Source organism: Podarcis erhardii, assembly GCF_964252035.2.
Source record: "Podarcis erhardii genome assembly, chromosome: 13".
NCBI classification, from domain to species: domain Eukaryota; kingdom Metazoa; phylum Chordata; class Lepidosauria; order Squamata; family Lacertidae; genus Podarcis; species Podarcis erhardii.
In genome coordinates, this window is record NC_138502.1 from 3,521,783 (window position 1) to 3,534,956 (window position 13,174).

The 13,174-nt window shown below is 48.8% G+C and overlaps 1 protein-coding gene across 1 annotated transcript; it reads right to left on the bottom strand.

The window, feature by feature from the left end:
• Nucleotides 1–1,656: 1,656 nt before the first annotated feature.
• On the bottom strand, nt 1,657–12,912 carry LOC309326818 (thialysine N-epsilon-acetyltransferase-like). The gene is made up of 6 exons (XM_081835852.1): nt 12,598–12,912; nt 10,467–10,518; nt 7,834–7,917; nt 6,617–6,718; nt 4,095–4,135; nt 1,657–2,248 (listed from the first exon to the last, which is right to left on the bottom strand). Exons 1-6 carry the CDS (start codon nt 12,658–12,660, stop codon nt 2,072–2,074), a joined length of 519 nt encoding a protein of 172 aa, XP_081691978.1. The 5' UTR covers nt 12,661–12,912; the 3' UTR covers nt 1,657–2,071.
• Nucleotides 12,913–13,174: the final 262 nt, after the last annotated feature.

The window sequence follows — 13,174 nt, forward strand, 5'->3', positions numbered from 1 at the left end:
TCCGAGCGGAAACAAGCGGAGAGGTGGCGCAAGCCGCCGCCGCGGGATAAGAACATAGAGTTACAAAAAGTGTAGAGCAGCCTCCTTGCTTTTTAATCGGGGCTTCCGGGTTCCTTCCGACCCTGTTTTGATTTTGTGTTAAGAAAGAAACCTTGGAAGAAGAAACATACAAGAAGACTTTGGAAAACAGGACTGGACGGGATTCAGACGTTTATTTGGGTCGTTCCAGAAGCAGAAGGGGGGAGGGCGCACCCCAACAAAATCATGATTGTGTCAGAGTTGTACTGCAAAGATCAACACAAATTTTGTGGGCACCAGTGAGCGGAATAATTGGGAATAAGGTTTCAGATTTACGCCCTGCGAATTCCTTGCTTTGACAGGGCAAGGAGAACCGTAGTTTTATGATAGATCTCGTGGAAACTCTCAGCACCCTTAGCAAACTACAGTTCCCAGGATCCTTTAGGGGGAGCTGCGCCTCTCAAAGTGGGGCAAGAGTGTTTAAAATGCATAGTGCGGATGGGACCTTAAAGGTAAAGGTAAAGGTAACCCTGACCATTAGGTCCAGTCGTGGCCGACTCTGGGGTTGCGGCGCTCATCTCGCTTTATTGGCCGAGGGAGCCGGCGTCCAGCTTCCAGGTCATGTGGCCAGCATGACTAAGCCGCTTGTGGCGAACCAGAGCAGCGCATGGAAACACCGTTTACCTTCCCGCTGGAGTGGTACCTATTTATCTACTTGCACTTTGACGTGCTTTTGAACTGCTAGGTTGGCAGGAGCAGGGACTGAGCAACGGGAGCTCACCCCGTCGCGGGGATTCGAACCGCCGACCTTCTTAACGGCAAGTCCTAGGCTCTGTGGTTTATCCCACAGCGCCACCTGCGTCCCCAGATGGGACCTTAGGGCTCAGGAAATACATTTGGTTCCTCTAAGATGGCGGGGAGGAATGCCATTTGAAGTAACAGAGGGGACTTCCTTTCACATGTGGTGGGATTGTAAAATTGTACGTAATTTATATGGTTTTTAAATCTAGCAATGAACATGCGGTATGTTGAGTAATAATGGAACCAAGGAAGGGACTAGGGGGAAGCCAGCTTGATTTGTTTTGGATTTGTATTGTTGTTGTTTTTATAAATGTTATTTTTGGAAAATCAATAAAATATTATCAAGAAAAGCAGGATTTGCGGGGACAGAAGAAAGCCTAAGGAACCAGGACTCCGGGGTTCCTGGGAGAGACAGACAGGGGTTCGGGGTATAGCACAACCCTCATCCACCAGGCGCCCTCCAGATGCTTTGGACTACAACTCCCATTATCCTGAGTGTTATGTACTGAGTTGAAAAGGATCCAAAATGCAGCAGTCTGATTGGTCCCAGAACAATAGGATTCAGAATGCAGCAGTCTGATTGGTCCCAGAATGATAGGATTCAGAATGCAGCAGTCTGATTGGTCCCAGAATGATAGGATTCAGAATGCAGCAGTCTGATTGGTCCTAGAACAATAGGATCCAAAATGCAGCAGTCTGATTGGTCCGAGAATAATAGGATTCAGAATGCAGCAGTCTGATTGGTCCTAGAACAATAGGATCCAAAATGCAGCAGTCTGATTGGTCCTAGAACAATGCAGCAGTCTGACTGGTCCTAGAATGCAGCAGTATGATTGGTCTGCAGGAGCCACCCAATCCAGCTCCAGATGCAAGTGAATCCACAACCTGATTGGCCTACAGGAGAATTCCGGAATTAGCCAATCATGTGCAGCCCATTGTGTAAATAATGTATATAAAGCAGATACTTTGGGGGAACTTTCATTCCTCCTTCCACCATGAGCTGAATAAAGAGCATGAAATCCACTCTCGACTCTGAGTATATTTCACTGAGCAAGCACAGCCAAGCTCCCTGGGTCTGATGGGAGTTGTAGTCCAAAATTTCCAGAGTGTGCCTGACTTGGTGAAGGTCTGTCCAGCAGGAATGGGCCTAAACCTTTGCCAAAATGGCCTCTAGGGCTTGGAGCCAGGGGCATGAAAAGGAATCCTGAATAATTTTCTGGGCCAAACAACTACTGCCATTATATCTCGGCTGCTATTTCCTCTTTTGCTGCGCTAGCTTCTGGACATGTGCTCCTTCGATGTGGCAGAGGTGCCAGTGGTCCCGAATCGTGACGTTCACGGCTCCCAATTTGGCGTAGAAATCCATCGCCGGCTGGTTCCACCGGGCACAGATGAAGCGGAATTCGGAACACCCTTTCTCCAACGCAATCTGAGGGGATGGGGGCGGAATTGGAGGCCGTTATTTATTAATTTTATTTCATAAAAAATTTCCATACCTCTTCATTGGGGGGGGGGGGCTGAAAGCAGTTTACAAAAAAAAGGATAAAAGCAAGAAAAACAAGTGAAATCTGCAACTCAACTTTAAAACACATGGCAGTTAAAATCCTAAAAGCAGATTAGCATCATCTCAGCCATCTAAGCATCTGCGTGGGTGGGTCTAAACAGGAATAAAACTGCCCTTTATCAAAAGATCTTAGGCAGCGTACAACATCTGCCTCAAAGAATTTTGGGTACCATAGTTACAATCCCTGGGAACCTTTACGATACGATAATCTTTATTGTCATTGTCCCATACAGAACAATGAAATTGGAAAAATCTACATCAGACATTCAAAAACCAACAAGCCTGCTATCCCAGCTATCCCAGCCTGGTTAACCCCCTAAAAACTCTGATACCCCATAATTAAATACAATATACTCCCACAGAGACTACCTTACACTGTGTTTAAAACCAAAATCGCATTTGGATAGAAACTGTTTCTCAGGCGGCTAGTCCTAGTCTTTATAACTCTGTCCCTTCTTCCAGAAGGCAGAAGCTGAGAGAGATCATTTCCAGGGTACGCACTACCCTGCGCTATCTCTGAAGCTTTCTTATGGCACCTGGAAGTGTAGATTTGATCCAAGGTGGGAAGAGTGCACCCAATTATTCTCTCCGCAGTCTTTACAACCCTGGACAGCATTGTTTTTTCCCTGACCGTGCGGATTCCAACACATAGACCATAAGTTAATACACTCTCAACAGCACAATGGTAAAATGCCATCAAACGACAGCGGCTAAATAATTCTTTCATCAGAGAAATGGGCTTTGAATAATAATAATAATAATAATAATAATAATAATAATAATAATAATAATTTATTTATACCCCGGCCATCTGGCTGGGTTTCCCCAGCCACTCTGGGCGGCTTCCAATAAAACACTAAAATACAATAACCTATTAAACATTAAAAGCTTCCCTAAACAGGGCTGCCTTCAGATGTCTTCTAAAAGTTTGGTAGTTGTTGTTCTCTTTGACATCTGGTGGGAGGGCATTCCACAGGGCGGGTGCCACCACCGAGAAGGCCCTCTGACTGGTTCCCTGTAACTTGGCTTCTCTCAGGGAGGGAACCGTCAGAAGGCCCTCAGAGCTGGACCTCAGTGTCCGGGCTGAACGATGGTGGTGGAGACGCTCCTTTAGGTCTACTGGGCCTTTGAGGCCATTTAGGGCTTTCAAGGTCAGCACCAACACTTTGAAATGTGCTCAGAAATGTACTGGGACGGTCTCAGCCTGACCTACCTCGCAGGGTTGTTGCAAGGATATGATGAAGGTGTGGTATAAATGTAAGAAACGGATAAATACAGTGGTGCCTCGCAAGACGAAATTAATCCATTCCGTGAGGCTCTTCGTATAGCGGTTTTTTCGTCTTGCGAAGCAAGCCCATTGACAGCTTAGCGGATTAGCGCTATTAGGGGTTTAGCGGCTTTTAGTGGATCAGCTGATAAGCAGCTTAGCAGCTTAGGAAAAGGGGGGGGAAAGGGGAAAAACCCCGCAGGAACTCGCAAGACATTTCGTCTTGCAAAGCAAGCCCATAGGGAAATTCGTTTTGCAAAGCGCCTCCAAAACGGAAAACCCTTTCGTCTAGCGGGTTTTCCGTCTTGCGAGGCGTTCGTCTTGCGGGGCACCACTGTAGTCCATTCACATCCTGGCCTGGTTCAGTCGGGGGTGGCTAGCCAGGCTCCTTCCCAACAACAACAACACACAGACACACCCACACCCACCCCTGTTCAGCCTCACCTTTGCCACTTTATTCATTAAACTCGTGCCAATGCCTTTGCCTGGTTGGGAAAATGGGGAAAAATGAATGAACAAGTTAATCACACTTTATTTTTAGCTGTGGACATTCTGAACTAGGCTTTGAGCGTTTTCTCGGTTTAAAAAGATCTGCTTGTGTGATGGCCTGGGACTCGGGCTCGGCCTCGGAGCCAGAGGTGTCTCAGTCTGCACCGGATTCTTTGCCTCAGGCATCACCTGAACCAAGTCTGGGGCCTGATCCTGAAGAGCCCCAGTCTGCCCAGGTTCCCTTCAACAAGCACCAGCTGGGCCGTGTCAGGGGCCTGAGCCTGCCCTGGCTCCAGATGCGAGGATGACCTCGTTGCCTCCAGCTGGACCATCACTTACAGCTGCTCCACTACCGGCTGGGTCAGGGGAGGCTGAGGCGGCCTCTGGGTCTAGTAACCCACCGACGTCTCCCGAGCTGCAGAGACTGAGGTCGGAGAGAAGGAGAGACCTGAGTACTTGCAGGAGGAGTGCTCGCCTTTGGGCGAGACAGGGAGGCGAGTCGCCGGGGGATCAGGACCAGCCGTTACCCAGGCAAAGATAAAAGGATGTCGGACCCCGCCCCAGGTTGCAGGAGCATCATTGCTGTATGCTAGATTGCTGCCTGAGAGCCTGTGCCTGTCCTTGCCTGGTTTCCTGCCTTGACCCTGTTGGACTGACTCCCAGTGGAACCTTTGGATTCTGGACTGGTCCTGGACTGCATTTCACGGGTTACCGTTGGGTCCAGTGGTGGCTGACTCTGGGGTTGTGGCGCTCATCTTGCTTTACTGGCCGAGGGAGCCGGCGTACAGCTTCCGGGTCATGTGGCCAGCATGACTAAGCCGCTTCTGGCAAACCAGAGCAGCGCACGGAAACACCGTTTACCTTCCTGCCGGAGCGGTACCTATTGATCTACTTGCACTTTGACGTGTTTTCAAACTGCTAGGTGGGCAGGAGCAGGGACCGAGCAACAGGAGCTCACCCCGTCGTGGGGATTCGAACCACCGACCTTCTGATCGGCAAGTCCTAGGCTTTGTGGTTTAACCCACAGCACCACCCGCGTCCCTATATATATATATATATATACATATATACACACACACACACACACACACAGAGAGAGAGAGAGAGAGAGAGAGAGAGAGAGAGAGAGAGAGAGAGAGAGAAGCACTGTACCCAGGTTAATACATTAGCAGGGTGTTACCTCAGGGTAAATACGCTTCGAGATGAATATTTTTAGGTTGTGCTCTGCGGCGACCAGGAAGTAACAGAGCGCGTTACTTCTGGGTTTCGCTGTGCACACATGCGCAGACGCTCAAAATGACGTCAAGCACATGCATGGAAGCACCGGAACGCAACCCGCACACGCACAGACGTGCGGGCACAGGTTGCATTCGCTTCAGGACTTTTTTTAAAAAAACATTTGCAGTGTGAACCCTTTTTTTAGTCTGAGGGCCAGATTCCCATGCACACAACCTTCTGGGGGCCACTTATCAGAGAAGGGCAGGGCCAGAGGCGAAACTGGGTGAAAGAACTGTTGCAGGAATTTATGTATGAGGACCCTGTTGCAACAGCTTTAATAAAGATGAGGCTTACTAGCTGCTTTGCTTCTCAATCTTCTCTGGTTGGCCTCTGTTATTTTCTCCTACCGATAGGGAACCTATGTAAGGACTCTATACGGGCTCTTTCCCCATAAGGAAAGAAGGGCAGATTTTGTTTACAACAGAACTGACTCTTGTCTTGACAGTATGGCAGGCAACTATCCAGACACGTTATTGCAACTGCAACAACCACATCCTCAACAGTCAGACCATAGCTGTCAACTTACAGATTTGAAAATAAGGGACCAGCAGCCTCGAAAATAAGGGATCAGCAGCCAAAATAAGGGGTTTTCTGGGCAAAGGTATGTTCAACTTCTGAGCCCCTCCGAGCCAAAGGCAGAAAGCCCAGCCAGCAGCCAAACGAAGCCTCAAGCGGTGGTTCCCACAGCGCAGCAACCCGGCAAAGGGGATGCAGCAAGGAAAACCCCCGTCCCCTCTCCGCTGGGAAGCACTGAGCAAAGGCGAGTCCCCAGGCACAAGGCATGCAAGCTCCACCCCCCAGTCGTTCTCAGACTCCTTATTGGGTGAGCAACGCAGCCAAGCAACACAGTTGGAGCCTCCCTCCTCCCTGGCCGGCAGGGAGGGAGGGAGGGAGAGGAGCTGCTTCCTTTGAAACCCGGGAAATTTAAGGGACATCATCAAAAAGGGACAGCAGCGGGACACAGCGCTGGGATAAGGGACTGTCCCGCCAAATAAGGGACGGTTGACAGCTATGAGTGAGACCCATCCAGCTAACCCATAAAATGGACCCAAAAAAGGCTATGAAGTTTTTCCTGCTAATCTGCCCTCTGATCCTTCACTATTCCTCATCCTAGTTTACTGATTATGGTCTGTGCACTCAGTAAGAAGAGAGAGGGGTGCAGTCTGCACATGCTCAGAGACACCCAACTTCCTGAGTACCTCGGAATTCCGGCAGTACGTAGAGATCTTCGCCGAAGAGGATTCCGCCGTACCATGTGCAGTAGGACAGGTAATGGAACTGGTACCCGACTATTGTGCGACCTGGAGAGCAAGGAGGAGGAGCAAAATTTAAAAGCATATTAAAAGGGAATAGGCTGGGCGATAATTCCCAACACTAGCGGAAGCCCAAATTCAGCATCAGTTCACCTCCAGTTTTATGATTACCGTCTTTTTCCGTCTATAAGACACCCCCTATTTTTTGGGATCCTAATTTAAGAAAATGGGATGGCCCCGTGTATAAGACGCCCCCAAATTTTGGACATTATTTTTTAGGGGAAAAAATCTAGTTTTATACAGTGGACACTCGGATTGCGAACGTGATCCGTGCGCGATGCACATTCGCAACCTGCTGCGTCCGCAACCCGCAGCGGTGCGTCTGCGCAAGCATGGGTTGCGATTTGTCATTTTTGTGTATGTGTGAGCGCCGAAACCTGGTAGTAACCTGTTCCTGTACTTCCGGGTTTCGGTGGTCCGCAACCCGAAAAAACACAACCTGCTGCGTCTGTAACCCGAGGTATGACTGTATAAGGAAAAATATGGTAGTTTTTATTTTTATTTATTAATTAAATTTGTATACCACCCTTCATATGTAGACCTCAGGGCAGTTCAAAGCATCAAAATACAAGATAAAAGCACAAAATACATACATAAGAAAAACAAGAACAATCCAAACCATTAATCTGAACCTCCCACAAACCCATTTAAAAGGATATTATGGGATGTTAACCAGCCAAAGGCCCGGTTGACTTAAAAACAAGATCAAAATACAACATTAAAATGCAGCCTCATTTCAGTAGAAACGCAAATCAAAAACTTTTTGGGGGTGAAAACGTCAAATCTTCAACAATGGCTCTCTCTTCCTCCACGAATTTGCCTAATTCTCTTTTAAAGGCATCCGGCTTAGCGGCTGTCTCCACCTCCATTCACCCCGCAGCATATCGCGTAATACTGTAAATCAACAACCGCAACAATCATTCCTCATCCTGATAATCATCCCGGTTTTGTATTTCTGTCCCTTACCTGCTGAGCTATATATATATAGCTTGGTTTCCTTGGCTTTCCCCACCCACTAGGCAACATTGCTCCACTTTCCCGCTCACACCAAAAAGAAGTTTAGCAGTTTCCCTTGCAAGGCTCAGTCCGCCTCTTTTGCTTACCGTCTTTGCTCTTCTGTTCCGGGGGTAGCTCAGCTACGAGGCACCCAAAGGTGGAATCTTTCTCAAAACCATCTTTTCTGAGAACTAGAAAGAAAAGGACAGATTTGTTTAAAACACTGTTATGATTCATTGGGCTATAGACATTGGTCATAATATACAAAAAAATATGGGACAGGGAATAAAATTTACTGCATGTAGTGCATTGAAAGAAAACATTATGAAAATGATGGTGGTATATAGAAGGATAGATAGTAAATAAAAGGAAGGAACTTTTTATCACATGTGGTGGGAATGTGAAAAAGTGAAAAGCTTCTGGGAAGTGATATATAATGAGATGAAAAAGATTTTGAAATATACATTTATTAAGAAACCAGAAGCATTTTTACTTGGCATTGTAGGAGATGATATTAATAAACCGGCGAAAGAAGAATTGAGGACTAAGTTGATGGACTATGCAGAATCAGATAAATTAACAGGAAGGATTCGAAACCTGCGGGATCAGAGATTCTTAGAAGACTGGAGTAAATATATGAACTTGTCAGGTCTGCCTCTAGATCCCAGCTCACAGAGGACCAACGCCCGGTGGATATAATATACCATGTCTTTATTGAAGTTTAGTTTCCATTTCAAAGCTCTGGGCGCGCAGACCCACGTCTCGACGCTAGACCGGCTAAGTCCCCTCTGACTCACTGCTCCTCCCACACCAGTTTAAGATCCTAGCCCGGCTCCACCTCCTACGCTGTTCTTTCCTTTGCTGGGTCCTTCTGCCCTCTGGGGTTTCCTCCTTCCTGGACTCCTCTGACGCTGACCCCCCTTGGTCTTCCCCTTCCTTCCGGCGGGCTTTAGGACCTGGCTCCCTACCCGGGCTCCCTGCTGTGCCGCTCGCCTGTACATTTGAACTTGGCGCGCGCGCCCAGCCGGTAACCTTCCTCCTGACCGTTTCCCCGCTTCCTGATGTGGGCGTGACCAAACCTGACTCCTCTCCTCCCGCTGGTGGTGAGAGCACTGGTCCCGATTCCTGGGACTCCCCCTCCCCACTGCGCTCTGGTGGGGAAGCTGGTCCTGATTTCCAACTGCTGCTCAGGGACTCCCCGCTGGCCCCTTCCTCCTGGGGCTTCCCCCCTGGAACCCCCCTCGCTCTGGCCATCGGCGCTCCCTTCTGTGAGTCCTCCGATTCGCTGGAGAGGCTTGTGGAATAACTCTTTCCACTGTCACTGCCTGCTCCCCCCTCGGACTCCTCCTCCTCACTCTCCATTTGCTCCCCCTCCTGTGTCTCTCCTTCTGAACCCCTGACAGAACTTTTTGAAAAGTAATTGTGATGAGCAGACTGCAAAAAGTTTTGTAAGGTGGGCTATTTGAAATACTGCCAGAATGACTATGAAAAGAATTATTAGTTAAGGACAATTAAATGTAATATAGAAATTAAGAAATGCAGAATAAGTGATAAAGAACGGAAAATCACCAGAGGTGTTGACAGAAGTCTAAAATATTGTATAAGATGAGAAGATATGTTGTATGACTGTGGGAACTGATATGTTTAAAAATGAATAAAAAGAAAAGAAAATGATGGTGGTATATAGGTATAGAACACCAGCAAAATTAGGCAGAATGTATAAAATAGATAATAAATGTTGGAAATGTAAAGAAAAAGAAGGTACCTTTTACCATATGTGGCGGGAATGTAAGAAAGTGAAGGACTCCTGGGAAATGATTTATAATGAGGTGAAAAAAATGTTGAAATATACATTTGTTAAAAAAACCCAGAAGCCCTTCTATTGGGTATTGTGGGTACAGAAATTCATAAGAACAATAAAAAAACCTGTTTTTATATGCGATAACTGCAGCAAGGACACTATTAGCCCAAAGATGGAAACTAGAAGACATACCAACTAAAGAAGAGTAGCAAGAGAAATTGATGAACTATGCCAAGATGGCGAGACTAACAGGGAAAATTCAGAACCAGCAGGACCAGACTTTCCTAAAGGAATGGAAGAAGTTTTTGACATATCTGGAAAGCAATTGTAATCAATTGACATCGCTTGTAGGGTTAAAATAAGTTTTGTAAAGAGTAATTTATAAATTATTGTGAAGAGAATTAAGAATAGATGTATTGGAAATCTGAGTTTATAGCAATAACTATAGTAACAAAATGCATAATTTGTTGTTGTTGAGTCGTTTAGTCGTGTCCGCCTCTTCGTGACTTTTCTGGACCAGAGCAAAGTCTACCCACTGCCAGGATGGCTTACGAGGACTCCGACCGGCAGCAAGAAATCATTGGCCCACAGGCAAATTTATTATTTCCTTAAGAGTATTTGTATCCAAAAGGGCTTCCAGAATGACTTAAAGGTAAAGGTAAAGGGACCCCTGACCATTAGGTCCAGTCGTGACCGACTCTGGGGTTGCGGCGCTCATCTTGTTTTATTGGCCGAGGGAGCCGGCGTACAGCTTCCGGGTCATGTGGCCAGATCTTTTGGGAGATCCCCACCCAAAAAGAGGTGACAGCCTGGAAGCACCCAGGGCTGCTGTCAAGGAGGGTGTGGGGAGAGATGCCACCCCTCAAGGGGCCAGGGCAGTGTGCCAGCTGCAATCCATTTAAATACGAAACGCTGCCGTCGCCGCAGAATTTTCCTTACGTTCTGGGGTGGTTGTCAGCTGGTCCAAACCTTTGTGGAAAGCTGCAGATTCCTGAAAGAAGCAAAATGTTGTGTATGAGTCCTGCAAGGCCCTTGGATTACAATGCCAGCCACATTGTAGGGACATAGGAAACTGACTTCTACCGACTCCGACCATTGGTCCATCCAGCCCAGCACTGCCTACACTGAATGGCAGTAGCATCTCTCCAGGATTTCAGACCTGAGGAGCCACGCCTGCCCACCAGAGTGCGGCATAGTGGTTACTGCATTGGCCTAGGACCCGGGAGAGCAGGGTTCAAGTCCTCCACTCAGCCAGTTGCTGTCTCCTTAGCCTAGCCCAGGCATAGGCAAACTCCGGCCTGCCAGAGGTTTTGGGACTACAACTCCCATCAGCCCTAGCTAACAGGACCAGTGGTCAGGGATGATGGGAGTTGTAGTACCAAAACATCTGGAGGGCTGAGTTTCCCTGTGCCTGGCCTAGCCTACCTCACAGGGTTGTTGTGTGCATGAAATGGGGGCAGGGAGAGAGCTATTTACAATGCCTTAAAATCCTGGGAAGATCAAAGCGGCCAGTAAATGTGATACATGAATAAATAACAAATGTTCACCACCTTGAGCGGGTGGAATGCAAAGTTAATAAACGAATGGTTTGTTTATCTTGAGAGACAATGGAGTGCGCCTCCAGGGGTTGCTGGAAGGAGGCGTACAAGGCCTCATCCAACCCTCTTAGGGACTCTGCTCCAGATTTGTGTAGGGTTTAGTCCAGAGGTTTTTCTTCTCCTGTGTGATGGCCTGGGACTCGGACTCGGAGCCAGAGGAGTCTCAGTCCACACCGGATCCTTTGCCCCAGGCGGCATCTGAACCTAGTCTGGGGCCTGATCCTGAAGAGCCCAAGTCCGCCCAGGTTCCCCTGCAAGAAGCACCAGCTGGGCCGAGTCAGGGGCCTGAGCCTGCCCTGGCTCCAGATGCGGGGATGACCTCGTTGGGTCAGGGGAGGCTGAGGCGGCCTCTGGGTCTAGTAACCCACCGACGTCTCCTGAGCTGCAGAGACTGAGGTCTGAGAGAAGGAGAGACCTGAGTACTCGCAGGAGGAGTGCTCGCCTTCGGGCGAAACAGGGAGGTGAGTCGCTGGGGGATCAGGACCGGCCTTTACCCCGACAGAGATAAAAGGCTGCTGGACCCCACCCCAGGTTGCAGGAGCAACGTTGCTGTTTGCCAGAACCTGCCTGAGACCCTGTGCTTGACCCTGCCTGGTCTCCTGCCTTGGCTATGTTGGATTGACTCCTCGTAGAACCCTTGGATTCGGGACTGGACCTGGACCGTGTTACTCAGGTTACCCCTGGGCCCAGCACATCCTGAAGATGTCCGGCAAGGCAGAGGAGGTTGAGGATCAGAGTTTTCCTTCTCCAAGATGGGCTCCCTTCCCAGGTGGACGAGTCCCATTTGCCCCTCATTCCCTCTTGACCATTAGACCCACTCCTGGTCTCGTCTGCTTCATCTTCTAGAGTCTGTCCTCACAGGCAGAGGATGTCCCTAACTCCCCGAGGCTTTGAGACCCACTGGCTCCCCTCGCCTGGTTCTGCCAGCCGGTTGAAGCCGTTCCCAGTGTGTGGCCGCTGTCGCACGCCGACAGCTTCTAAGAGCCGCAGGTGAGAGCAGAGCGCAGGATGGGGTCCAGAGGTGGACAAACCACCCCAGAAGGAGCATGACGTGTCCCTCAACAGAGGTACTGTATTTTTTGCTCTAAAAGACTCACTTTTCCCTCCTAAAAAGTAAGGGGAAATGTGTGTGCGTCTTATGGAGCGAATGCAGGCTGCGCAGCTATCCCAGAAACCAGAACAGCAAGAGGGATTGCTGCTTTCACTGCGCAGCGATCCCTCTTGCTGTTCTGGCTTCTGCGATTCAGAATATTTTTTTTCTTCTTTTCCTCCTCCAAAAACTAGGTGCATCTTGTGGTCTGGTGCGTCTTATAGAGCGAAAAATACGGTAATTTCCCTTTCCTGAATGCCCCGTACACCCCAACCATAAATGGGGGTGCACAGAAATCCAGCTCTGGGTCTAAGGCACTCCCTGTACCCAAATCTCCTGCTTTCTAGGTGCTCTCTTGCCCTCCCACCCCCAAATCTCTTACCCTAATAAGTCGCATGATGGCCTTAAGGTCTCCTGCGACCCAGGGGCGTATGATATAACTCATGCTGGCTCCTCCGAGATCCTTGCTCTCTGCCCTCCTGTCCTGGACTCTGATCTACTGAAGGGATGGTCTCTCTTTTTTTCTGCTTTGCTGGATTTGACAATGGGAGGGGTCCCTCCCTCCCCCCAAGGCTTTGGGTCACTAGGCCATCTCAATTTGCTGACGCTCAGTCGTTTTCTTAGGGAGCTGTGCCGGTTTGCAAACCCTGACCCATAAACAGGCAACAAGGTTCTCCCCCCTCCCCCCCCCGGTGAAAATTAACTTCTTTTGGCACGAGCTTGCATCACTTTCACCTCCTCGAAGCATTCTTGACCCAAGCAGGGCTCGGCTATGAGCAAGCAACCCAGGAGGTCACTTAGGGTGAGGGTTTTGGTCGAAGGGTGGCCCCCTTTAGATGGGAGGGGGGCGTCGCATACCAGCCACGGGCAGGGACAGATGGGAAAGTGGGCAGAGGTTACATTCCGGACATGCAAAAGGCAGAGATTTCTGGACATCCTGTTAACGGAAAAATCCGAGG